General features: G+C 51.0%; 1 protein-coding gene across 1 annotated transcript in view; it reads right to left on the minus strand.

Annotated features, from left to right (window-relative positions):
* Rasa3 (RAS p21 protein activator 3) overlaps nt 1-21537 on the minus strand; it is a 113066-nt gene extending 91529 nt beyond the window's left edge. Inside the window, exon 1 of the mRNA XM_052162409.1 lies at nt 21318-21537. Within this exon, the coding sequence (XP_052018369.1) occupies nt 21318-21372 (55 nt within the window). The 5' untranslated portion in view covers nt 21373-21537. The remainder of the gene's footprint in view (nt 1-21317) is intronic.
* Between the last annotated feature and the right edge of the window lie 5867 nt (nt 21538-27404).

Here is a 27404-nt window from a genome sequence, read left to right on the forward strand (position 1 = left end):
TGCACCAACAGAACCATTTCACTCTGAATCTTGCTCCTGGGAGTTTCATCTTCATCTTAATCCTTCTCTAAATAGTTCTTTCCCCGACACCCGGTCTATTTTTAGTTCCCAGAACCGAGCCTTCAACCAGTGGAGACTGTCATTTACTGTCCAACCAGCAAGTGACCTCAGTCTTCTATGAGTTAAAGTCAACTGCACTGACAGGAAATCCCCAGCAATGACGTCCACCAGCCCATCTACTAAATGACCTCCTCGGGCTCCAAACCTGACTAAAGACCCCAAACTCCACCAAGCCCAGGCAAAAAGGAAGGCAGAAGTCAGAGACATCAATATGTGTAAGGAGACAGAGCCAAGATTATACCAGCGCTCACCCCGCCCTGGAGTCAGACAGTGCTCTGTCAAAGATGTCCCAGTAGAGAAGGGTTTGCCTGCATCTTGCCTGTTGCATGAGCTTTGGAATCGGACCTTTCCGCCCTTCAACCTGCAGGAGAGTGTCACGAGTGTCCTCTCTGCACTCCTCCTCCTCACACCTAGTGTAGACTCTGGACGGTTCCGTGAGCACTTTGCTACACACCTTTTCAGCGAACTCAGGCCCCAATGTAAAGAACCTTTCTCCTCTCTCCCTTCACCTTCTATGGCACCCAGTCAATTCGGAAGATACCAAGCCTGTGACAGAAGCAGCAAGAGCCAGTATAGATAGGCCAGTCGCTGCCAACAGGTTTCAGCACCATTGACTGGATCAGTGGCCATTACAGAAAGGCTCACATTACAGTTGTCCTTTCCAAGAGAACCGCGTGGCCCTGGGTCTTCAGAAACCTGTGGTCCTGTGTCATTGAAGGCCCGGGATAGAAGACCAAGTTCAGAACAGATAGGAGCCACTCCAAACCTCAATTTCCCCAATGATAAAGTAGATCAACACTGCTTGCTCGGGTCTCCAAGGACACGCTGCGCAGGAAATGAACAACCTTGCTCCCGTCCGCTTTCCAACTGCAGCTAGCAGACTTCCAACAATGTAGGCTTGCGAGATAGGAATGGGCTATGCATCCTCCGACAGCACTACATCTGAGGACTAGAGTCAAGGGGCACTTCAAGAGGGTAGACTATCTATCTCCTTTTACTCATCGGCTCTGTGGACAACACAGAGGCACCCCACATCCTTGTGCCCGGAATGGCCCTCCTGCAAAGCTCTGGACCACTGGTCTCTACACAGTGACTACCCAGTGTCACAGAGCAATGTTCTAGGGCAGCAAAGCCAACAGCCTAGGCAGATATACCCCAACCCAGTGCAAAAACAATGGACTCAGGCTATTGGGGTACCGGGATACAGATGTTCTGGATCACAAAGACCTCCCCTACATCCACCTCCAACTGTTGTGACCTTAGGTTAGGTCAGAATCCCAAGAGTTTCCCAAGGGGAGCAACATTAGTAAAACTCTAGATTCCGGGTCAAAGGGTTTCACTCTGACAACCAGACTCCCCGAGACTCTGGCTTGGTGATGGTGCAGTGTGGCTTGGCATTCAGTCCACACCTACATGTGATCTCTCTCAACACCCGCAGCTAGAGCAGTCAAAGCAGCTTTGTTGGGGGGAGGGGGAGGTGTCACAAGCAGAAGGAACACTCCAACAGTAGCAAGAACCTTTCCTTCCTTTACCCACCTGGCCCAGGATCGGAGACATCACCAGAGGTCTGAAAGCTCGATTTCAGTCACTGTTCCACACGCTTACCATGTAAGGCAGAGACTAACACAGTAAAACCAGCAGACACGAGGCTGGCTTAGAAACTCCAAGTCCACCTTTCTAATGGCTAGGAGGATATGGGGATACAGATTACTAGGCTGATGACCCAAACAGTTCTTACAGCCCACAGCCAGTGTGACAAAGTAAGAAATGAACTGAAGGTGACAATGTCTTACTCATCCTCTGCCCACCACAAAAAAAGAAAAAAAGAAAGGAAGGAAGAAAGGAAGAAAGAAGAAAAAAAGAAGCCCTTGGAGTCCTTGTCTAAACAGTAACAGGGCCTTCAGATCTCTGCAAGCACCTTCCTGGCCATACACAGGGTCAGCATGTGACCAGGTCACGCGTGGCTTTGGGGGGTACTTAGATAAGAGGGTCTCCCCTCAACGCGAGCTGGGAACATCGTATATGTTCAACTTGAAAACACACAAGGCAGCCCCCGTAACTGGAGCTCAGGCCGCCCAGTGAACACGCCCCAGGTCTCAGGGACCCACAGACAAAGCCCAGTCCTCCAAAAGAAAGTGGGGTGTGGGGCTTAGTGGAGTGTGGGGCTTAGTGGGGTGTGGGGCTTACTATGCGTGAGGCACCCTGGTGTGGAGCTACAGCTCTATATTCTTTTAACTTCGCTTTTCTGTATTCCCCTAAACTTTCTACAGGGATCATACAAACCCCACCCACCACCGCCCCATACACATATGTAAAAGTCCAGCAAAGGCCGGAGCGACAGCTGTCTGGGATGATCCAAGCAGGACGGGATTTAGGGAGAGCTCAGGGTAGAAGCCTGAGGAAAGAGAGGAAAGGCGCTTTGCTGCCCTCCACTTCCCTGCCCCCACCTGGCCCCACATTAACTCTCCGAAAGTTCTCAACAGAAGCAGGACCAAGCCCAGCCCAGCTCAGGGATTTGGGGAGTTGACTCTGCTTTGGGGCTGTTTGGGGCTCTCCAGTAGCTCTGATGTTAAGCAAGGGGCCTTGAGTCCTCCCCCTGAGGTTCCTCACTAGACAAGAAATCCTATCCCGGCAACCTCACAGGGACGCCCCTGCGCGACTCTGCCTGCCTTAGGCCTCTGCCCTGCGAGCATCAACAAAGCAGCGTGCACAGTGTAAGGCGAGGCCGAGCTGTGAGCATGTGTCTAGCCCCGGCCCTGCATGGGCGCCAGCTCACTCGGGTACCAAGGAGGAACAGTCCTCTCTGGTAAGGCCTGAGCATGCTTTGCAATAACTCTATCTCACAATCACCCGAGTCTCACAAGCTGAGCTCTGCGAAGCGCACTGGTCTCAGGAGAAAAAAAAAATTAGTGCCATATGACTAACCCCTAAAGGTGAAAGCAGAGAAGTGGGCGGGTAGCATCACACACCGGCGACGTGGCAGGGAGCTCACGCCATAGTAGCAAAGTGCGTATACCAGGGCTGCCCACCTCCTAAACAGACTAAAATAAACAACCTCACCTCCTACTAGCCCAAGAATCTTCTGTGCTTCTGGCCTACAGATTTCTGCAGCAAGAATTCCAGCCAAAACACTTCAAAGAATTGTTTGGCCCATGGAAGCAGGTCCTGTTTCTCCCTAATCCTTTGATTACCCAACTTTTGCTTTCTTGGCACAGCAAAGGGCAACCGGGTCCCAGAGCTTATAGGTCAGGGCATGGAACCTTCCTTCCAAAAGTTTAGGCTCAGGCTAGAGAGATGGCTCAGTGGTTTAAAGCACTGACTGCTCTTCCAAAGGTCCTGAGTTCAAATCCCAGCAACCACACGGTGGTTCACAACCATCCGTAATGGGATCTGACACCCTCTTCTGGTGTGTCTGAAGACAGCTACTGTGTACTTACATAAAACAATGAATAAATCTTTGTGCTGGAGCAAGCAAGGCTGGAGTGAGCAGAGGTCCTGAGTTCAATTCCCAGCAACCACATGACGGCTTAAAACCATCTGTATAGCTACAGTGCATTCATATACATAAAAAATAAATAAATCTTTAACAACAACAAAAAAATTAGGCTCTGACACAGCCAAGGCCTATGTCAGGACAGGGTACAAGGCCGTAAGCCAGACTCTCATGATCATGAGACACTGAGCAGACTCCCTTAGCCATGGATTATGTGGATTGAAGAAAAACATTCCTTCTAGAACCAGAAATATTAGTGAGTCAAGAAAAATAAATGGTCTGAATCCAACATAGAAACAGAAATCCTTGGCTCAGAGCCTGGAGAATCGGGTACTGAGCAGCATGGAGACCAGGCCTGCTCCCAGGCTGCAGGCCGCCCTGCATCTAGACTCTAGTGCTGGGGTCGGTCAGCAGGACAGGCAGAAGCCCCAGACCAAGTATTGTGTTTGCCAATGCAAGATAAAAATGGCTTTTACATTTGTCTGTGTCTGTGTGTGGAGGGTAAACGTGTGTGTGTGTGTGTGTGTGTGTGTGTGAGAGAGAGAGAGAGAGAGAGAGAGAGAACGAGAACGGGTGTGCCTAATCATCTCTGCACATGCATGTAAAAGACTAAAGTCAACACCAGGCATCTTCCTCAGTCCCTCACCACATCATTTTATGAGACAGCGTCTCTCACTGAACCTGGAGCTTGTCATTTCCCAGACCGGGGAACCAATGAGCCCCAGAGATCCTCCTTCAGCCAGCACCGGGATTCCCCATGTCTCCTACTGTGCCCTTTTAAAAAAATGTTAATTTATTTTTTTATTAAAAATCGATTTTTTCATACAATATATGCTGATCACGGTTTCCCCTCCCAACTCCTCCCATATCCTCCCCAGTCCCTCATCCATCCGAACCCATTGCCCTTTCTTCCCCGTCGCCCAGTGAAATACAAAGGGGCACCTAAAATCATAATAAGATAAATTAACAGGAAACAAAACAAACAGGGGGGAAAAGTCAAAGAAAAAGCACTCGGCACATACATGGACAGAGACACACACACATGCTCACACACACACACACACACATGCTCACACACACACACACATGCTCACACACACACACACACATGCTCACACACACACACACACACACACATGCTCACACACACACACACACACACACATGCTCACACACACACACATGCTCACAGGAAACCCAGGCAAACTGAATTGGGAACCACAGTAGATGAGCAAAAGGTCTCTAAGGTAAAAAGAAAAAAAAAAAAAAACAATGTTCAGACAAAGCATTGTGAGACAAACAAAACAAAAATAAAAACAAAACGAAAAAAATACCTCCGAAAATGCCACTGAGTTTGCTCTGTGTTGGTCATCAGCTGGGCGTGGGGCCTGCCCTACGTGTGGTTTATATACTGTGTACTCAATAGGAGTCCCTTGGAGGAAACTAATCCTTCCTTTGGGAGCAGTTTTCAATTGGAGATCGCTTCTGGACTGTGGGTGGGGCTTGTGTCTACCTCTCCTCTCAGCTCTAGGACCCCATCGGGCGTAGGCCTGTGCAGGCCCTGTGCGTGTTGCCACCATCTCTCTCCCTCCTCTGTCCTCCCTCCCTCTCTCTCTCCCTGTGTGTGTGTGTGTGTGTGTGTATGTGTGTCCCAGTGTATACAGAGGCCTTGTTTCCTTGCTGTCCTCCATCCTCATCAGCTCCTATCAATCTTCCCACCTTCTCTTCCACAGGGTTCCCTGAGCCGTGAGCAGAGGCATTTATTTCATGGAGACATCCCATAGGGCTGGGTGTTCCAAGGTCTCCGCTCTCTTGTTCCCAGACTTTCCCTGGGCGCTAAACTCCAGCCCTTATTCTTGCACAGCAGGCGCTTTTTTGACTGTGCCAGACACAGCTTTTAGATTTCAAAAATAACCTTATCAAAAAGACAGTTCCTAGCATCTGAAAACTAGATGCAACCCACCCAAATGTCAGTGTCCATAAATAAGGTTCCACAGACGAACCGTCACACTTCCCTGGTGACACACTGTCTGCTGACATGGAGCTGCAGCAACAGGCTGAGGAGCCACGGGCTCCAAGGGTCCCATTTCCCAGCCCACACAGGTGGGGGCCTGCAATGGCTGCCCAGCCACACGAGGGTCTATACAGAAGCATTACCACTTGAATTCAACACATGCGCATCCATCTTGGTGCTTACTGTTGAGTGGGGGATCAGCTATATGAATGAAATTCTAACCCAGACAAGGCCCTGCTCATGGTGATCAAGCCACAAGCCAGGAGTATGTATCCGCCATGCATACTGACACCGTACTTACTAGTCAGGACCTGTACATGGTGGACAAGCCAAGCGTATGAATCCACCATGCTGACAGGAACCACCAAGACTAGCACCTGCTGATGCCATCTATGGCTGGACCACAAACTGAGTGACACTGGCTGATGCCTTCACAGAGGAAATGCCACCTCCCACCCACAGGGCATCCAGCCTCTCAGAGTACCACACCAATGCATACTGTCTTTTATCCCAAATAACTTCTAACTGCATAGCTCCTCCAAACACCTTAATTGTAGCAAATCAGCATCAGAGACAAGCTACAAATGTGTTCCTAGAGGGTCACTGAGCCATTTGGGGTCATTCCAGTGCAACTCGGAATAGCAGGTCTCTTTTGTAGGTATTACAGGAAAAAGGTAAGTAGATCTTCCTTCTTACTCCAAAGAGAAATGAGAGACGGGGGGGGGGGGGTGCCCATGGTAAGACAGGGGACTGGAGGGGGCTTAGGGGTGCCACGAAGTCCTAATACCACAGAGTGGCCAGGCTGTGGTAACAGCTGACCCATTACAACAGTGGGGGAGCCCATCAAGGATATTGGGCCCCACTATCAGAATCCAAGTGGCTCTTTTTAGGTTCTTTTTTATTGTCTGAGTATTCTGTCTGCATGTCCATCTGCACACCAGAAGAGAGCATCAGACCCCTTTATAGGTAGTTGTGAGCCCCCAGGTAGGTGCTGGGAATTGAACTCAGTACTTCTGGAAGAGCAGCCAGTGCTCTTATCCACCGAGCCATCTAACCAGCCCCGTGAGTGAGTGATTCTTGGCACCACTCATCCTAAAGCCACGCACCTCCATGATCGCAGGCTCCTTTCTCCTGTGTATTCTCTTACAAGGCTTATTCACTCCACTGTCAAGGAGCATTGGTACCCAACACATGGAGACTCGGGGGGGCTGGAGGGCTCCTGCGCAGGCGCCAGCCACAGGCAGACTCACTGGGAGGGAGCACGGGGGTGGGGTGGGGAGGGGAGGCGGAGGAGAATGGACTCACTGGGAGGGAGCACGGGGGGGGGGGGAGAACGGACTCACTGGGAGGGAGCACGGGAGGAGAGGAGGGGGGGAGAACGGACTCACTGGAAGGGAGCACTGGGGTGGGGGGAGAACAGACTCACTGGGAGGGAGCACGGGGGGGGGGGGAGAACGGACTCATTGGTAGGGAGCACGGGGGTGGGGGGAGAACGGACTCACTGGGAGGGAGCACGGTGGGAACAGTATTCCCGTAAGCCGTGGCTCCTAAAGAAAAGGAGGTGAGTAGCAAGGCAGAGCACTGCTGAGTTCCTTCCCGGTGACCAAGTTGCTCCTGAGAGTAAGAGAAGCCAAAAACGAGACCCAGACCCAGCTTAGAAAAATAGTTGATGTCAGATACCCATGAACTCATTAAACACCATAAATCCTTAACCTGCGTTTCCAGGCTCCAAGTCACTGAACCCAGCCCCTCAGCAGATGAGACAGCCCTAGTCTTCAGCGAGCTGACTCCTGTGGGACTATTAGAAAGTCAAACCACTAACTTATCTGTAGTGCTTAAAATGAACTTCCTCTGGCCATGGGCTTTCTCTTCTGGATATCCTGAGGTTTCCTTTATTAGACTCGAGTCCAAAACTATCTTGGAAAGACTACGGGACATATGGGTCTCACGCATTTGAGGGTAAGGGAGAGGGACCAGGAGAGTCAGCATTTCCCAGCTCCTGACAGCTCGGTGTGAACGCTACCCATTAAAAACTGGCCGTTTGCTAAGACCGCGATGAACCCAGGCTTTATTTTACCCTGAAAAATTATAATAGTTTATTCCTGTGGCCTTTAAGCCACATGGGACACACTGCCTCCCACGCTCCTCCTGTGTCGGCTTCTCGGTAGCCTTAGTTCTGAAAGCATCAATGATGAAATGACCCGGCTTGCCCTGGGAAAATTAGGGACACAAGTCAGGGAGATTCCTGGTATTTCTGGAGTTGACATGTTATAAGCAGGTCACCCAGTCCTTGTGGGCAGCTACAGGCCTGGGCAGGAAAGACAAGTCACGGGCAGACTGTTACCTGGTGCACAGAGCCAAGGTCTGGCAAACTCAGAATCCCCTCAGATCCCCTGAAGCCTTCACCGTAGGTGGGCGAGGCACTGTGTTCCTGTCTGCGGGCAGTGAGGTATCTGTAGCCTTTGTATCCCTGTGGAGGGGTGTTCCGGGGTATCCTGGTTGAGCCATGGAAGTTGAGTTTTGCTGGGTGCAAGACTGGCGAGTGAATACATATATCTTAACAGAAAGCAAGGAAGAGCCTCAGAGCACAGCACTGGGACCCAGTGCAGAAAGCCAACCTTGCCTTCTACATGGGCTAGACCGCATGCAGGGTGTAAGCTAGACCGCATGCAGGGTGTAAGCTAGACCGCATGCAGGGTGTAAGCTAGACCGCATGCAGGGTCTAAGCTAGACCGCATGCAGGGTCTAAGCTAGACAGCATGCAGGGTCTAAGCTAGACCGCATGCTGGGTCTAAGCTAGACAGCATGCAGGGTCTAAGCTAGACAGCATGCAGGGTCTAAGCTAGACAGCATGCAGGGTCTAAGCTAGACCGCATGCAGGGTCTAAGCTAGACCGCATGCAGGGTGTAAGCTAGACAGCATACAGGGTCTAAGCTAGACAGCATGCAGGGTCTAAGCTAGACAGCATGCAGGGTCTACTCTAAGCTAGGCTCAGTTTGAAAACACTCTTCAATTCTGCAAAATAAACTGTGTTCCCTGTCTATCACCCTACAGAGAGGTTGACTTTGCTCGGTTCTGGGGATTCCTGCACAGTAGGCATGTGTTAGCACCTCATGGATGGATTGTGTCAAGACGCAGAGCTGTTGGCCCCCTAGCCAAGAATGGACATGAAGAAGGGGCTCAGGACCCCAGCATCCTCTGTGCCCCACTACCTAAAGCTCTGTCCTCCCAGAGCACCAACCGAGAGATGGAGCCTCAGACCCACAGGCCTTCAGGGACACTCTTACCATGGCCCATTGCGTCTACTGACATGGACGGCAACAGGAGAGCCCAGGAAATGGATCTAAAGGCTACGTACGCTGAGTGGCTTTGGACTACCTGCTACACACACTCATGTGCTTCCTTCAGCATCGATATCCTGTGCCAACTGCCTCTCCCCAGTGTCCAGGAGCCCAATCGCAGCTTCTGGAGAAGCAGCCCTGATGTACGACTCCACAGCCTGCCTCTGTACTGCCACAGACACTCTATGAACACTGCACATAGACACAGGCCATGTTAGGTTAGCATCTCATGGTAGGTCAGAGCACACCATGGAAGGCATCTGAACATGGTCAACTAATGTATGGCTCAGGCTTTGCAAGGCAGGCAGGACAGGCTCTGATTTCTGGAGGCCTCACAAATCCCTAACCCCACCCCACCCCACCCCCACCCCATGGTGCCCACTCACCAAGAAAACTCTGTACCCTTATGAAGATTTTCAGCTGGTTACACACAGCCCAGACCTTGGCTCACCCGCAGTCCTATGACCCTGAGCAGACACTGCCTCTCTCACCAACCCCCACATGGCTCCTGGGTGAGATAAGAAACCAGAAGAGAACTATGACAACATCGGGCTCAACTTATCCCGTGCCCACACGGAAGTGGCACTTCGCAAACTATCCGATCCGCAAGGCTACTGGGAAGGAGCACTTAGAATTCTCATTGTATGTTGTTAAGCCAAGGCACAGAAGGCTCGAGTAACACGTGAAGGTCACCCAGCTGGTATACTTCATACACCTCTATCCCTTGGGTCCACACCCAAGACCGCAAAGCATCCGTCACATAGAACACAGCTTTGGAGTCTTTTCTGCAGCATGATGTGCAAAGAGCTCTTTGCTCCCAAAATACGACTGACAGTAATGTGATATTCTATTTCCTGAGGAGGACTAGAGTCAGACACATTTTTGATGTTCACCAGACATTCAACAATGTCCCCATACCAGTCTCGTCCCATCATGCTGTTCAAAAATATAATCAAAAGAAGGGCTTCACCTCAGCACCCCAGGGCCCCATGGATGCCCATGTAACCAACCAAGAGTCCCAGCCATCGCCAAGTGACCCTTGGTGGATAAATTTTCCAGATAAAACCACTGCATCAGAGAAAGACTGCCCCTCTGTGTACACTTCCTTCCAGACCTGGTGGATGGTAATCAGCAGAGACACAGAGGGCACCACCAGTTTTGTTGTGCATTAGGCTGACCTGCTCTCAGTTTGGGAGGGTGACAGGAGCTAAAGGACAAGCACGCCCAAGACACCAAATAGCCCTCTCCTCCGGGTTTGCAGTCTGACCTGACGGAAACCATAGCTTTCTCAGCCATGCGAGGACACCTTAGAGCCAGCAGGTAGGAATGACAGGGCCCTATGGCTACATCAGCTCATGCCCAGAGAGGCCAAGGCCCTAGGGAAACCCTAGGGTAGGCAGGCATACATTTTTTGCAACCTATTTTTAATAAGGAAAGATTCAACCTCTCCTCTAGGCCACCACCCAGCTGAGGTAGTGGAAGAGAAAAGTTATTAGGATGTGGGGGAAGTGGACCTGTTGAACAATAGTTCTTTGGGGGAGAGCTCGATCTTCTTGGGCAGCAGCAGTTCAGTCCTGTAGCAAACACCAAATATGACTCAGCAGCTGAAGACCAGTCCTCTAGGCAGGCAGACACCAAGCACGAATCAGCAGCTATGGTCCAGTCCTTTCAGCAAGCAGACACCAGGCAGATGTAGTTCAATCCTGAAGAAACCACCAGACTTACCGACCAGCCTAAGGTGAGGCCTCAGAGGCAGCAAGCTGCCACGGGACCCTCACGAGCAGTTCCTCACGAGTTTCCCTCAATGGCAGCATTGCCTCCAGTCGAGCTCAACAGTGCTATGTAAGGCGAACCAATACACACGTGTCTTTAATGAAGGATGTCAAGGTAGAGCAAACCAAAGCTCAGCGCTCTTCTCCCTATGTCTATGAGTCATATTTCTACTCCTTCATCAAGCGTCCTTCCACCTGTGTCTGCTTCAGGACAATAGTCTTTCCTGTGTCTGCTTTACCAGGGCATTGTTTCACCTGCGTGCCCCAGCAAAACTTCATTTGACGTAACTGCCTTTCCAAAGAAACTAGACGTTTCCGCCGCACCCCCATGCCCTCTCGGGCTCCCTCTGAGCCCTCTCTTTGATGTCCACTCTGGAAGAAGGGCTGTCCTACACTCTCCATTTGCCCTGATGACAAGGGCCATGCAAACCGAGGAGGCATCTTAACAGGAAGGAGAAGTGCAAACCGTGATGCTCGCCTGCAGCCTCCTGGTGATGTCAGAACGTTCCCTGGCAACGCCTGCTCTGCATTGCATTCCCGAGGTAGCCAGCCATTCTGACACGTACCAGAATCCAAACACAGAAAGCTACAACTGCAACCCTGCCCATCCTATTCCGAACCAGAGCAGCTGATCTGCCTGGAGACCCTGCCCAGCCCACCAGCTTCCAGACCCTCGCAGCCTGTCAGCCTCTGCACCCTTATCCAGATGCCCTGCTTCCACTCTGCTACAGCAGAGCCACAGCAGACTGTCCTTACATCCCCAGTACCGCTAGGCTAGGGGTATGGCTACAGAGATGCTATAGTGTGGCCCTGAGGTGGGTGGCCTCCATTGAGTGGGAGTTGGGGCTGGTGGTGGGGGTGAGCTACACCATTGAGAGTCACAAGAAATAAGCAAGGTGTGTTTGACTCAGGGCACGAGACCCTGTGGGTGTCCTCTGCCTGCCAGGCCCTCCTGACCTGCTCCTCTAGCACTCTGGAGAAAATTATGGGGCCCAGAAAGGAAGACAAACTCTCCCTGCAGAAATCATGAAATATACTTCATGAACAAAAAAATTTGAATCAAGACACTATGGAAAAACAGTGATTTTTTTTTCTCCTTTCCACGTGACCCTTCATTTCCAGTCAGGACACGCATAAACACATTCTTGGGCTGCAATACTAAGAAGCCCTCTCCAAACACTGGCCGAGCAGAGCTGCCCGAAGCAGGAAGTGATGAAGAGCAAAAGGAATGTCACCGAGTCCAGACGGATGGGACCAGCTGGGGAGCGGGGCAGCCACACTCAGGCCTCAGATGTTGCCTGCGGGACTCCTCAAGGGAACTGCTGCAGAAGAACTACAGCCCAGAAATAGCCAGGGGCCTGTGTGTCCCCACAGCTCAAACAGGCCAGGCGTCTGGGCTGGGCCTTCATTCATCTTCTGGTCAGAGTCCACCTGACCCAGGAGTCTACACTTTCTCTGTCCAATACAACCTACAGTAGAAACTTCCCAGGAGCCACCCAAAATTACTGTCAAAACCCAGCGATCTGCAGACACCCGTTTCCTGTTTCTCACCAACAGGCTATGGCTCATACCTGCCTGGGAGCCCTGGTCATGGCCTACCTACTGAAGTTCTACTTATGGCTTTCTTCACAGAGCTAAGGGCTCAGGTAGTTTGCCCTTCAGTCACTTGGGTCTCACTCATGGCCGCTTAGAAAACCGGGTCTTGGCTCCTGCCTGCCAGAGGCCACCTAAGAGAACAGGCCAGAAACCAACAGAAAGAATCCCACAAGAAAAATGCTAAGCTGTGGGCCTAGAAACATGAGTGTGCCACACAAGTATAAACTATGTAAAAACCCAAAACAGTTGTGGGAAAAAGATCTCATGGTGTGGGCAGTGGATGGACCAGCAGGTGCATCCAACCACCAAAGTCATAGGATCGGGCGCTGGCTGGCTGAGGGCTCTCAGACCACAGGTGGAAAAGCCCACCAATGCAGGTGACAGGAAAAATAAAGGACTGTGCAAAAATCAGGACTGCTTTAAACTCTGCAAATGTCACAGTGCCAGGACTGACCCATTCCTGTTGTTAGGAATCCCAGAAAAAAAGTATAAACCAAGATAAACCAGGCTAAGTGCCCCAGCCCTCAATACAATTATCACACTGTGCATACTGGGGCATGCCAGTCTGCCCTGCAGGTAGCCACAGGGTACACACACACACACACACACACACATCACACACACACACACACACACACACACACACACACACGTGTGCGTATGTAAATGAGATCCTAACCACAGCATAAGATGACACCTCATAATGGTCCTTGCCCTAACCTGGAGGCTGGCCTCATGAGTACAGATAGTTCAGTTCTCCCTCCCTACCTCCCACCTCAGTGGTGTCCAGTGTCAGGAGACCTCCAGCGATAACACAAACACAGGCACAGTTCCAGCCATTAGGACTCTACTCGACAGGGTAGAGGAAGTGCCCCATTGTGTGTTCCTAGGTCAACAACTTTCCTGATCCGATTATCACTACTCAAGAGACAGCCTCGACGCTCAGGAATGGATTATCTTCAGTGTCCCTTCAGGCTGGAGGCCAGCAGCCTGCTTCCTTCCTCCTGCGCCCAGCCCGGTCCAGGCTCAAAGGATGTGTGGCAGGGCCGCATTCTCTCTTCAGCGAGCCGGCAGAGGCTGCTGCACGGATGAAGATCTGGCACAGACTCTGAGCCCAGCAGCACAGTTTTGGAGAGCAGCCATAGGGACAAGAGGCAGTGTCCTCTCCAGGCTATGTGGTGGCTGTGCTTTCCCAGAATTCCATCCTGCAGCAGCCTGCCTACATTGAGGGCTTCAGGCCAGTTGAACAAGGCTCCCCAAGGAGGCCAAGTATGCCATCTGCAGCTCTGAGGGTCTGGAATTCCCCAGCTCGACCCTTACCCCAAAGGCCGTGGGAAAACCAGCCCCGGCACAGCATCCACCCCGTCCTCGAGACAAAAGTCCAGGCTGACCAGGGCCTTTGGGGCCTATACACAGAGGAATTTTTCCGGAAGCGCCTCATGTTCCTGGACTAATGCTAAGAGCCCCGTGCCCCAGTCTGACCCCAGCCTTGGAAAACCCCAAGTTAGCCAGAGCCAAAATAAAGCAGATGCCCAGAGACTCAGGGTCTTGGGACTGAGATACCTCCTCTCCCTGAATTGAACTGGGCACTCCACCTGCTTCCTGCTTGCCAAAGCGTCTCCCTTCTCCAGATGCGTTTCCTGGCACAGGGCAGCTGGAGAGAGTGGGTAAGAGGGTAAGATCCGGGCTGGAAAGATGGCTCAGTGGTTAAGAGCACTGACTGCTCTTCCAAAGGTCCTGAGTTCAAATCCCAGCAACCACATGGTGACTTACAACCACCCGTAACGAGATCTGACGCCCTCTTCTGGAGTGTTTGGAAACAGCTAGTGTACTTACATATAATAATAAATAAATTTAAAAAAAAAAAAAAAAAAAGAGGGTAAGATCCAGCACCTGGGAAGCCAAGGCTGAGAAGAGAGACATCTTCTCTCTTCTTGGTGGTCATGGTTTGTGATGCTGGGCTGAAGCTTTCCCCTGGGAGAGATGTTGTTATTCAGCTGGGGTAGAGTTTGCAAATGGTCACCTCAGACAGCCACTCCTCAGCCCTCCCTGCCCCATACTGCCCGCTAACCCCAGGACTGGTCACGGTGAGCACTGCACTCCGTGCACTAGTCCCATGACGGCTGCTTCTAAAAGGTATTGAGAAGGAAGGGCATTTCACTGGGAGGCTTCCCACTCCGGTTTGGAGGACAAGTCCACAAGGGTCACTCCTTACCAACCATGAAGACTGCCAGACCCTATAAAGAAGATGTTTGCCATAGAACAACTTAGGGGGCGGCTACAGGCCTCTGACCTTGGATAAAACGTGAGAAACACCTCTCAGGACCATAACCACCCTCCGTGCATATCAGTGTGTCTTCAGCTCCTCCAAGCTCTAAGGACAGTGGCTGCCACTGGAGCACCACGATGGTGGGCCCAGCATCAAAGCGAACCCCAAGAGCTGACTGGGAACAGAAGAAGGGACTTAATATGAACCACTTTCAGATATGAAAGTGAAGTATTCTCTTAACAAGAGCCCAAAGAGAATACTAACAGTCGAGACCTTTACTGCCATGGGCTGGGCCCTTGTAGCCTTAGCACAAGGCGGAACCCCAGGAAACGTGACGTGGTGCACAACTGGCCCAGAGACAACTTCCCTTGTCCCTCCGTGGATGTACCATGAAATCCCACCCTTTTGTATCTAGCTACCTTTGTATCTGTTCATTTAACTGCTGGCTATGGGGATGGCGAAGAGCACTTTCCCACGTTAATCCCCATCGTGTCAGAGCTGGATCATTCCAGACGCGCAGGCGGCTCCTCTTCTGCACCAGCATAGACTGCTACCCTGACAGGCACCTAGAGAAGGCCAGCTGTGGCCCCTGAGGTCCCCCCGGCCCAACACGCCTAACTGTACACCACTCACTCACCCTGCACCTTCCAGAAGCCAGTCAGCGCCCATGAGTCTTCGGTCTGGGTTTTGACATAACCTACCTACACGTGCTTCCTCCCCACACAGAGGCTCCATCTACTTGCCACGCTGCAAACTCCAGGCAAGTCATCTGTGCCCAATGTTGTATGCACTGCCAGCCAATACCACACAATGTCAGAGGCAGAGGGGCACGCAGGGCCCATGGCTGCATGGTAACCTCTCTTCAAGCGCAAGGGCAAAGTCACCTCTCTTCATACTGCTACTCCACCTGCTAATCAAGAGTCTAGCCTCCTCTTATTTATGCATTGCCTGGGAGCTGAACTCTAATTTGCTACAAATGGACAGGCCCAACAGCTTCAATGTATACAGCAAACACTGCCTGTGTCTGCCTGGTGTATCTGCTGCGGCTAAGCTGGGTTCGGAGGAGCATCAACACTCCACTCAGATAAATGTCACTTCAGCTAAAACTGCAGTGTTATCGAGAAGCAGCCACTACCCTATCTTGAGTTTCTGGTTCCAAGAACGGAACCATCACTTCCTCTCTTCACTGGCTGTCTGGGGCTCCTGTCCTAAAAACCAGCCAGCCCGCCTCCAAGGGCATCCAGCCACCTGGACCTTCAAAGGCCATTTGCAAACGTCCATTTCTTTCTTTCTTTCTTTTTTTTTTTTTTTTTTTTTTTTGCATGCCACAAACAAAACTATCAGCTTCCATTTCTCTGGTGGCCACCCGGGGTAGTGGAATATCTCCATCTTGCTAAATATTTTTATAATCACACTTCACCATCGCTTGCCCTTAGCCAGCTGCAGCGAACTCCTCTATGTATCTGAATGCATAAGCTATGTCATCAGCTTCAGGGAATCAAATCAAAAGATTTTCTGCCTTTCAGGTAGCGACGGCCACAGATCATCACTTCGGGGCTACCATGTGTCACCTCAGATGGTCCCTCTAAGATCAAGTCCTGCACCTATCGGTCAGTGAGCTTCAGAGCTGGTCAGCCTTCACTGACGTCAGCTCAGCCCTGGTATCCACAGCAAGGACCGGTGCCTCTTTCAGCCCCCGCCCTCAACAGCAGCTGCTCCTCCCTCCAAAGCTCCTCCTCAGCTCTCCCCTAGGCACCAATCACATCTAAGATTGTAGTGTAAGTAAGTAGCCTTGTGAACTGATGGAAAATGTTCAGAGGTGATACAGGCTGGCTGTGCGTGTGTGTGTGTGTGTGTGTGTGTGTGTGTGTGTGTATTCCCTTCATAGACATCCATATCATGAGGTTTTGAGAATTTAGAATTAACAAGATAGGCTCAGACTCAGAGGTCTAGTACACTTGCAGCTATTACAGAGGACCTGAGTTCAGTTTCCCACACTGCTAAGCAGTTCACAACTGCTGGCAATACCATCCCTAGGGAATCCAATACCCTCTTCAGGCCTCTGCAGGTATGGTATGCATGTACATGTACACACACACACACACACACACACACACATCAAATAGTAAAAAAAAAAAAAAAAAATCTTTAAATTTAATGAAACAAATGCACACAAACCCGTCACTCGGATTCTGCATTTCTCTGCCCACCAGCAGGGTGAAGCGGTCCAACCTGAGCTCCCCTAGCCTCCACAGGTCCAGCCTAGATCTGCACATTAGTCCCAAGCAGTTAAAAATACCACAGGCAGCTGAGCCGAGCTCGGTTAATGGAATACCCAAGTTAATTTTAGCACGAGAGAGCGCGAGAATCTACAGTCACTCATGCCAAGGACCACATTCCGGCCACGTGGCATCTTCTTAAAGCCAGACCCAGAAACTACTGTACACAAGGCTATGGTCATGACTCACAAAACACCTCTTCTCCCGGGACCCAACCTTGGCCAGCCATGACAACTGTTTTAGCCCCATAAAGCACAAGTGCCCCCTGCAGGTCCATGGCCTGCTGTGACCCACAGCAGCCCTGGTGTCAACACACTGTGGAGATGGTAACCTTGCTCAGAGGGCTAACTGGAGCCCTGAGCCTCCAGCCCTTAGTCTGCGGCTTTGGCACCTGCTGCCCCTCACGGCTGACCAGCCAGGCCTACCCCTGTTGCTGCCATCTTTCACTTCTGCACATCCTCATTTCACTGGCTCCTCCTGCTTCTGGTTAGATTTTGTTGTCAGCAGAAAGGCAAGGGAGGATTCTGAGGGAGAGCACCCAGAGAGAACACTGACAGACAGCACTGAGGGAGAGCTCTGAGGGAGAGCACTGAGGGAGAGCAGTGACAGACAGCACTGAGGGAGAGCACTGAGGGAGAGCACTGACAGACAGCACTGAGGGAGAATACTGAGGGAGAGCACTGAGGGAGAGCTCTGAGGGAGAGCTCTGAGGGAGAGCACTGGCAGACAGCACTGAGGAAGAGCACTGAGGGAGAGCACTGAGGGAGAGCACTGACAGATAGCACTGAGGGAGAGCACTGAGGAAGAGCACTGAGAGAGAGCACTGAGGGAGAGCACTGAGGGAGAGCTCTAAGGGAGAGCACTGAGGGAGAATACTGAGGGAGAGCACTGAGGCAGACAGCATGGAGGGAGAGCTCTGAGAGAGGGCAGCAAGAAAGAGCACGGACGGAGCACTGAGGGTAGGAAACCAGCCGTGGTCCACAGCAACCCAAGCCTGTTCAATGGGAGGACCTCCCATTTATAAGCCCTGCTTGCCCCTGTACTTCTCCACAACCACATTCTAACTTTAGGGCCAGACCATGGAGCCTCAGTGAGGACACAGAGCGGCTGCTGTGCTATTCAGGCAGAAAGACTGGAGTCACCCAAGAGTCCAGGGGAAAAGCAGAAAGCAGAGCCTGGTTTCCTGGGGGGCTTTGGGAGCTCAATAGAGACCTCAACGGAAAGAAAAGTGACAAAGCCAATTCTAGAGAACATTTCTAGCCTGGGAATACAAAGCCGGAATTTTTAATTTTTATCTATTACTTGACAGATGATAATTAGCTCTGTGCACTCAACATTTTTATCAAGGGAGCACTTTTTTAAAAACAAATAATAAATATTGTGAGAAAGGAAAACACGACTGGGAAGTCAAGCTGTATTGCAACCCTAGGGAACACCAGGCCCAAAATAGCATTGCTGGGCAGATGAGCTCTGGCCACAGCTACTCGCCCAATCACAGACCAGCGCTGGCTCTAGAGAGTTGGGCTACACACTTCCTCAATACAGCAGCCTCAAGGAAGCATGGGTCAGTCCCATGTGATGGCTGAAGATGCTCGTAACAGAGCAGTGATTGTTACCAAAGATACTTACGATTCTAAGTGCACGGAAGAACAAATCTAAATAACCAAGCAAATTTCACACAGAGGAGCAACAGATTCCTCAAGACAAGACCGGAGGCGCTGTATTAGTATTATTATTAAGATGCTTTACTTTTATGTGGCTTTGTCTTCTGTATGAGCAAAATGTAGATGGGATGAGAAAGAGGAAGGAAAACAGAGAGATTCACTTCTGGTGAAACCCAGTGCCATCTCATGTTTTAAAACCAAGAAGCGGAGGGCGGACCTCATAGCATCGGCCCCTTCCCTACCTTCCTAGCCACAGCAGTGGTAATGGCGTTTGTCTGTATGCTCTTAGGGGCAATCGTCTCTCTTTCCTTCTTGGGAAGTTCTCTGGGTGGGGGAGGGTGATGACTAGGACAGATGACAGCCTTGTGTGTTCCCACCGGATGCACTCCCCCTCCCCTTGGACTCTTTCTTTATTCAGATGGGGAAATGGATGTGACAAGAAAGAGGTTCATCTAGGTCACTCTAGAAGTCACCAGAAGGCTTGCTGGAAGCCATCATGCCTGGCTCAGAGGAGTGACTCTGGGGTGTGTGTGGTGTGTGTGTGTGTGTGTGTGTGTGTGAGAGAGAGAGAGAGAGAGAGAGAGAGAGAGAGAGAGAGACAGAGACAAAAACTGAGACAGAGTATCAGGTGCACAAAGAGTCAATACTTCTGCCCTCAAGTCAACTACAGTGTGACAACCAGTGACACTTGGGTAGATGTAAATCATAGAGTGATACGACCACAAACCAGAAATGCAAAGGAAAACCGAAAAGGTCCCTCCTCTGTTGCTAGACTCTAAATATGGCACACCGGGAGCCCAGTTACCTAGCCCACCTGGCTAGGAGTCCTTTTCTTCTGATGGGATTTCCCTTGGGACTCCAGCAATATCAGACAAGCAGGGCAGGCAAGAAACACCAAACCCAAGCCAGTTGCTACCAGTATTTTCTTGTGCTCCAAAAGGCTAACCCAGCACACATCTGTGCTCAGCCACAGAAGGCAGGATCTGTCTGCAGAGCTGTGTTCCCTGCATACTCCATCCAGACAGCACACGACCACCCCTCCTGAGCAGCTGTGCAGGCAAGGTCCTTTGAGAAAAATGACGAGGAAAGATAAGACAGGGGCCATTTAGGGAGGCAGTGGGAGCTTGGACACCTCTACCCAACCTTACTCACTGCCTCCGTCCTAAACATTTGGGTGCTGCCCAGGCCCCATGCAGTCAGAGGCAATGAAGGTTCCAATCATACCCTTATTCAAAGTCTAGCAACGGAGGAAGGACCTTATGACTTGTCCCCTCTGATGCTCCTCTAGTGAAGACCCTATTCCGGCAGACAGATTGGAGTGTTTCCCCCTGTCTTACTTTATCATTGTGGAAAAGAAATCCTCTGTATTTGGAACTAAAACCCTTCCCTGTGTGCATAGTAGCCTATGCTCGGACTGAAGCAAGCACGCTGTACTGAAGGGAAAGAAAGTCTTGGACCCTTGTTATCAACTGACCTGATTTTCCCCAACAGTATTCCACAACAACCTCCCCAGCTCCTTAAGCAAAAGGGCACAGCACTCCTAGAGCCTGGCGGACTCACTTGGTCAGAGGATCTGGCTGAAGGAAACTGAAGCCGCCCCCCTCACAGAAGTAGTCTTTGCCCACAGAGGACAGAAAGCAGCCCCTTTCCTCAGATGGTAACTGACAGCAATTGCAGGCATAAAAGCAAGAAAAATCCCTCCCATGCCCTCTGCCCAAACACCACATGCTATCCGCAGCGCTTCAAACTGTCTCGGCGATGATTCAAAAGCAAAATAAAGCGGACAGGAAGCAACACGCTGATTGCGAGTAGCTGGCACTCTTCATTCAGACAGCATCGAATGTCATCAACAACTGACGCTGGGCTGTGACTGTTGCCACCCACTAGGGGCCTTTTCACATGGGAACAGCCCAGTAAAGTGGGGCGCAGTTCAGAGAGAAAAGCCTACAGGAACAGTGCACTAGGACCCAGAATTCCTTCCAAGAAAATTGGCCCCTGCCCAGTGTGTTAATGGCTTGATGTGTAACGGTCACTTCAGAAAACCACTGTAAGGAAGTAGACTCACACATCACTCACAAGATAGAAAAAGAAAAGAAAACCTACAACTGGGAAAGACGAAATCTCCAGGTTAAAAAAAAAAAAATAAGGAAGTCCTCTCCAGATCACTCTAGTTCCACTTCACTCCCTGGCCCCAGCATTGCAGCCAAAGTCCCGACCAACCTAGTGCAGCCTGAATGCCAGGCCCGTTGGCCACAGCTCCCATGGCCAGTTCTCAATGAAAGGAGGGGGAAGTGCTGGTGTCTCCATCACCACGCCTGCAGCGCGCAGACACACACACACACACACACACACACACACACACACGCACAGAGTCGCGCGCGCACGGCCTCGAAGCCTGCGGCACAGCACAACTCAAAGGGTGAAGGGGCGCCCCCTCCTTGGGAAAGAAGTTCCTGCGCACGACTGTGAAGGGGACACCAGGAGACTGACATCAGTAGACCCGATCCCTGAAGTGGGAGCACCCAGACGGATCCGCGCGTGCTCGTGCATGTAAACTCAGGCGCCCGAGATCCGGAGCGGTGCTGCGCACACGGACACACGCAGGCAACCACGCGCGCTCACTCACACAAACAGACGCCCCCTAATGCAAGTCCTGCCTCCCCCGCAATGCCACGGAGAACCAGGCAGTCTAGGCGGGGAGCCGGTCTAGCCGGGCCGGATACCAAGAGCAGGGGTCTGGGGAGTTGCCCACGCCACCACGATCCTCACCAATCTTGATCCTCACGCTCTGGAAGACCCGCAGTCCCTCTTCCTCCACCGCCATGCTGCTTGTCGACCTCGCCAACGCGCGAGGGCCCGGCAGCGCGGCCGCAGAAGGGGGACAAGACACGGGAAGAAGCCCGCAGACCGAGCCGAGCGGCGGACGCCCCCGGAGCCCCGCGCGCTGCGGTCCGCGCTCTGCCCCGGTGCACCGCCTCGCGCCCTTCCATTGGCAGAGCTCGGGGGCGGGGCTGTGGGCGCCTTCGTCCGGCAGAGCCCCGATCTTCATTGGCTAAGTCTCTGCATGGGGTGTGGTCGTACGACTCCGCCTACTGTCAAACACTGCATCCCATTGGTCGGATCTGAAAGGGGCGGGGTCGGACTCTAAGGCGGGATCGGAAGGGACTTGCCTTGGAGTGCCCCTGATGCAGTCACTCTTCACAGCCCCCGGCTGGTCTGGTCCCTCTGGACCTGGGACAAAGAGAGGTCGTGAGTATTGATCTGTGTTTTAACTGCCAGGTCCAGTGAGACCGACTTGCACTTTAAAATTTAAAAAGCTATATTCAAGCAAAAGGTATGAAAGAAAAAGAATTCCTCTGGCCCCAGTTTCAGCGACTGAGGAAAGTGACACCTGCCGATCGCTCAGGAGAAATCAGAAGGTGCTGCGCGGTCAAAGTGAGGTCAAGTGGACCCTGTGCCCAGCAGTCAGACCCTGCTTACCCTGTGGTGTGCTTGGGCAGTCTCGACGCTGCCCTTGAAATTAGCGTTCCAGAATCTTAAAACCTAGTGCTTACTGGCAATTTGATTGGTATGCAACTTTGGAATTGTGGGGTCTCTGCAGCGATACTGTGAGGTCCTATCCCGATCCTTCCATTAAGTTTTCCTGCAGCTGGCATAACTCCTAACTTTCCTAGAGGGCCAAGAGCTCTAGTCCCTCAAGTCCCTTATAGTAGTCCCAGAAGTGTCTGGGTGGGGAGTGGTGGTAGAGATAGCCTTAGCAGTGGGCTTGAAGCCTTACTTCAGCAGTGAAAGCTGGGTAGGAGATCTGTGGAAAGAAAACACTGCCTTTGGGAGGTCTGAAAACAAAGATGGCATCAGCTATGGAGTCGGGAGGCTAGATTGTTGATGCGCCGACTGAAGGAAAGGTGTGACACAAAAGCCCCTTGGTGCCATATGGTAGCTTTCTCACCAGCAACCAAAGGACGGAAATACAGTGTATAGGCAGGACACCAGAAAGGTACTGGAATTCCAGAGAAGCTGAACTGGAACCCTCCAGAAGCTGCTGTGTCACAGTCAGACTCTGAGTGGGAAGAGAGGGAGCCCCTCTAGGTTAACACATCTAAAACCTTGATGTTCAGGAATTCAGGAATTCGGGAGTCCTGAGGCCCAGGAATTCAGCTCAGCGGTAGAGAACTTGGGTAGGAGGCACAGGGCTAGGCAGGTATCAAGTGGGGACAGATGATACAAAATCGCCAAAAGACTGCTTTAGCTGGGTGGTTGTGCTGTGATAAAGCACCGTGACCAAAAACATCTTGGAAACCAAAAAAACAAATGAATAAAAAGCCAGGAGGTGGTGGTGCAGTGCAGGAGGCAGAGGTTGGCAGATCTCTGGGTTCAAGACCAGCCAGATCTACAGAGTAAGTTCTGAGAGAGTCAGAACTGCACAGAAAAACCCTGTGATACCCCCCAAAAGACTTGGGGAAGAATTGGTTTATTCTTATCAGAGTCTGTCATTAAGTCAAGGCAGGAACCTGGACACAAGAACTGAAGCAGAGGCCACTGGAGTGCTGCTTACCGCCTTGTCTATGGCTTGTGCAACCTTCTTTCTTACCCAACCCCAGACCACCTGACCAAGACTGGCACTTCCCACAGAAAGCTGCGTCTTCCCATAGCAACCATCAGTGTGCTACAATCATGAAATGCCCTACAGACTTTTCTACAGGAAATATAATAGAACCTTTGAGAACTTTCTCAATTTGAGTTTCCTCTTCTCAGGTAACTAGCTTGTGTCAAATTCACACACACACACTGAAACACACAAAACAAGGAGGAGGGGAAGCCAAGAAAAAACTGAATTCCAGATTCCTCTGAATCTGTCTAGTGGTCTTATTTCTCTCAAAGCAAATGACCTCTATGCCTAAAAATACCTTGAGATCTCTATAAAACACTATATATTGGTTTGCGGTTTACCTACTGGCCCCTTCCCTTTACTAGATCAGCACCACTACCTGGAGCCAGGCCTAAATGAGGGAGACAAGTGACCAACAGACCTCCCAAGCTGCCGAGTATGAGCTTCCAGAGGCAAGACAGGCACGAAGATCTGAAAGACACGAAGCAAAATAACTTGTTGAAATTTCATTAACATCCGACAGGAGGACCCAGCACTCTAGCAAATACCCCCCCCACACACACACACACACACACACACACACGGTCCTGGGACAGCCTTTTGAAGCTGTTAAAATTCACGATACCACTTTCAGTGGAGTAGGGCTGTCAAGTTGTCACAGCAGACAGCAGACAAGAGTGCCACATCCTCAGAGTAGTGGCCAGCTGGGGAAAGCATCTCTGTGAGGCTGGGCTGGCAATACTCTGTAACAAGCCACAAGGGTAAGGATATACTTATGAGATGCTCAGGGACAGCAGTCTGTAGAAGGACTAGACAGGCTAAGACTGGGCTGCTGCAGAGAGCTAGGCCCTGTGACAGGGACAGACATGGGACCAGGAGCTGGCAGAGGAAAGCTGGTAACTAACCGTCGGCCTCATGGCCACCAGGACAGGACAGCCAGGAGAGAGGCAGACACTCCCTGGAGAAGACTGCTTCTGGTGTAATAAAACCAAAGGGAATCAAACAGCGTGGGCAGCTTCCACACTACAGCTGGCCAACTAAGACAAAGCTGAATTCTGAGGATGGTACCTGGTAGGTGCCTGCTCTACACAGGTGCATGCTAGAATGCTCAAGGCCATCCCCGGGCTGCAGCTGCTTAGCAGAGGGTTTCACTTAAATCTCTCCAGGATGGCCAGGGCTTGTCGTCCCAAGGTCATTATGTTTTGGTGCAATGAAGACCTGTAAAGCTAAAGAGCCAACGTAGCCCTGCACAGGCCTGGCTCACAGTGAGCCAACTGCCTACTCGGTTTCATGAAGGCACTAGCATGCTGAATACGACGTTTGGGTAGACCAGTTTAGTAAAAGTCCAAACACCCATACAAGCCCTCAGCCTGTAGGCTAAGAGCTATCCCTGTTGGGAAGGCCAATCAAGGTATCAAAATGGACAGTGAATGGTAATAACACATCCCATGACAGAGACCTGTGTTGCCCCTAGAGACACAAGAGGTCAATGTGGTTCAGTAGACATATTCCTGAAGAACCAGATAGATTTTGAAGGGGAACAGATCACCACAGACTCAAGCCACAGCTCAGGTGCCAGGAGCTGCCCTCCGAGTGTTCCCTCTCCCCTGCTGTGGAGGGAATTGTAGTTAATCTGCAGCCTCCTGGAATAGCAACTTGTCCCTACACAGTCTTAGCCCTTTTCTGCACGACCTCAGCCTAATTCATGAGTTGACACTGTGGTTAGCAAGAGGTTGCCAGGTAAGTGGGGAGAGAAGCAGGCTTCGCTGAGGCATACTTAGAATCGTCCAGAAGCAAGTCAACAGAGTTGTGAAGGCTACTTGCTGAAGCCTCCAGGCATCCAAAGTCCTCAGGAAATCCCTCATAAACAAAGACGGGCAAACACTCACTTCCCACTGTCCTCTGTGAAGAAGAGCCTGAGGCCAGCAGGTTCGTTGTGAAACTGGAGTCACTTTTGCAGCCCATCTCTAGAAGGCTAAAAAGTCCACACTGTAGCTTGGCTGGAGGAGCATAGACTGACTGGCCCTCCAGGTTCTGAAGGGAGCAGTCATAGGAAAGCTACATGATGTTCTGCAAACAGCTTCTCAGTCCAGCTTAGCCCTGGTAGAGCCATGTAGGTCATCAGCCATCGCAAGCCGAGGTCTGGTACCCACCAGGGGTGCCAGCCAGGCCCAGCTGCCATCCATCCTAGGCTGCAGACAGCCCTGAGCAAATCTGAGACACAAACAGAGCCGTCACCTGATGACAGCAGGACTTTTACCACGTTGGACTGGATCTTGGTCTGTTGTGACCAGAACCTGAGAATTCTGCCACTTAGGCATCCCAGTAACAGAGCACTCGTGTCTCCTGGATCTCTCTACAAACTTGGCATCTTGTGTTCCTTGTCCTTAATGAACTCTCTCGAGATCCCCAGAATGGTCACCAAGGAGAGACGGGGAGTATGTAGCTCCCAATGCTGCCATGCTCACTAACTGTCATGGTTAACCAGACACAGAAATCTGTCATATGTTTTTATAAGGTTAGAAATATTGGGGTAAAGCTTTTGTCATTATCAATTGGCTCTTAAATTATTGTATTGGCATCTTGAAAATTGTGATATTATTTATACATAAATCTGATTGCCTAGTTACGCTTTAAGAGTTTTGATTTCCTCGGTTACTGGAATGTGGGTCTGCCAATTACAGGGGTTTATGGAGGAGAGAAAACACTGCTGGGATGCTGTGGGAGCTACCTGGGAGAGAAGAACTCAGGTCCAAGCGAGACTCCACCAGGACGAGGTGGTGTTGCCTGGCAGGGCAGGAGAGTTGGTGGGATCTTTTTTAATATTTCCTGCAACAGTCTGTGTCAAAGCCTGTAGCCCAAGTCACCACCAAAGGCAAAGCGGATGTCCCTGGTCTGGGCCGTCACCTGAGATGATGTGGCTGAGGACTGTGCTGCCGAGGAGGGGGCACATGCTGATCTGAGTGGCCTGCAGACCGGTGGGGACAGTATAGATGGTGCAGCAGAAGGCAGAAGCCTTGAACCAGACCAATGACTCAATACAGAGAGCATCTGCAAGATGTGTGGACGAAAGGCTGAGCTGTGGGACACACTGTGACACACTACAGCTTCCACGACAAGGTTTTATTAAATCCTATCCCATTTCATTCTCTTTGTGGAGGAGGGGAGGTTGCGGGCAGAGGGCAGATAAAGGGACAGAGAGATGAATCAAATTGGGGTGCATGACGTGACGATCATGAAGAATCAAGAAAAAGCTTAAAAAGAATTCTTTTGTTTGTTTGTTTTTCCAAGAGAGGGTCTCTCTGTATATATAGCCCTGGCTGGTCCTGGAACTCACTCTGTAGACCAGGCTGGCCTCGAACTCAGAAATCCGCCTGCCTCTGCCTCCCCAGTGCTGGGATTAAAGGCTCTAAAAAGAATTCTTGAGATGTGTGAAGCTGTTAGGAGATACTTAGATCACTTGTTGTTCATGTCTTATCAATCCACTTTCAAAGTATTTGAGGCAACATGAGATAAACAACCAATGGATGAGAGAGGGATTTTCTTTTCTTCTATAAATATGTATTTATTATTAGATGTAAGTACACTGTAACTGTCTTCAGACACACCAAAAGAGGGCATCAGATCCCATTACGGATGGTTGTGAGCCATCACGTGGGTGCTGGGATCTGAACTCAGGACCTTCCTAAGACCAGTCAGTGCTCTTAACTGCTGAACCATCTCTCCAGCCCGAGAGAGGGATTTTCAATGGCTACAAAAAGAAGGCTCAAAGGAAGAAATTGCAATGTCAGCTCATGGGGAAAGCTAGGGTACTGAGCAGAGGGGTCAGCTCTGTGCCTCCTGAGAGCTAAGTTCAGAAGAGAACTGCAGAGAGAGGTGAAGTATCCTACACAGGCTGTGTGTCTAATGAGAGCACAGAGGTAAACTTTGCAGGAAGGGCAGAAATGTATTTAAAGGGCTATTCAGCAGGCTAGGGGATATGCTCTCAACTTAAGTGGCGCCTAAGTGTTGGAACACGGTTATGCGCTCTAGGTCAAGCCTCACTCTCTTGTAGCGTTTCATGAATAGCTTGAAAGAACATGGGAACGCTGCTTCTGGTGGCCTCCTGGGCCACAGAGAAGATGCTGCCGAAACTGTAGAGGGTAAACAGCCTCCCAGTTGTGGTTGTTGGGAAGCACAGCTGGAAGTGACTGGAATATGTCTACACCACAGCCCTTCTTGGCGCCCCATGCTCTCTGCTGCTCATC

This window comes from Apodemus sylvaticus, chromosome 18 (assembly GCF_947179515.1).
Source record: "Apodemus sylvaticus chromosome 18, mApoSyl1.1, whole genome shotgun sequence".
NCBI classification, from domain to species: Eukaryota; Metazoa; Chordata; class Mammalia; order Rodentia; family Muridae; genus Apodemus; species Apodemus sylvaticus.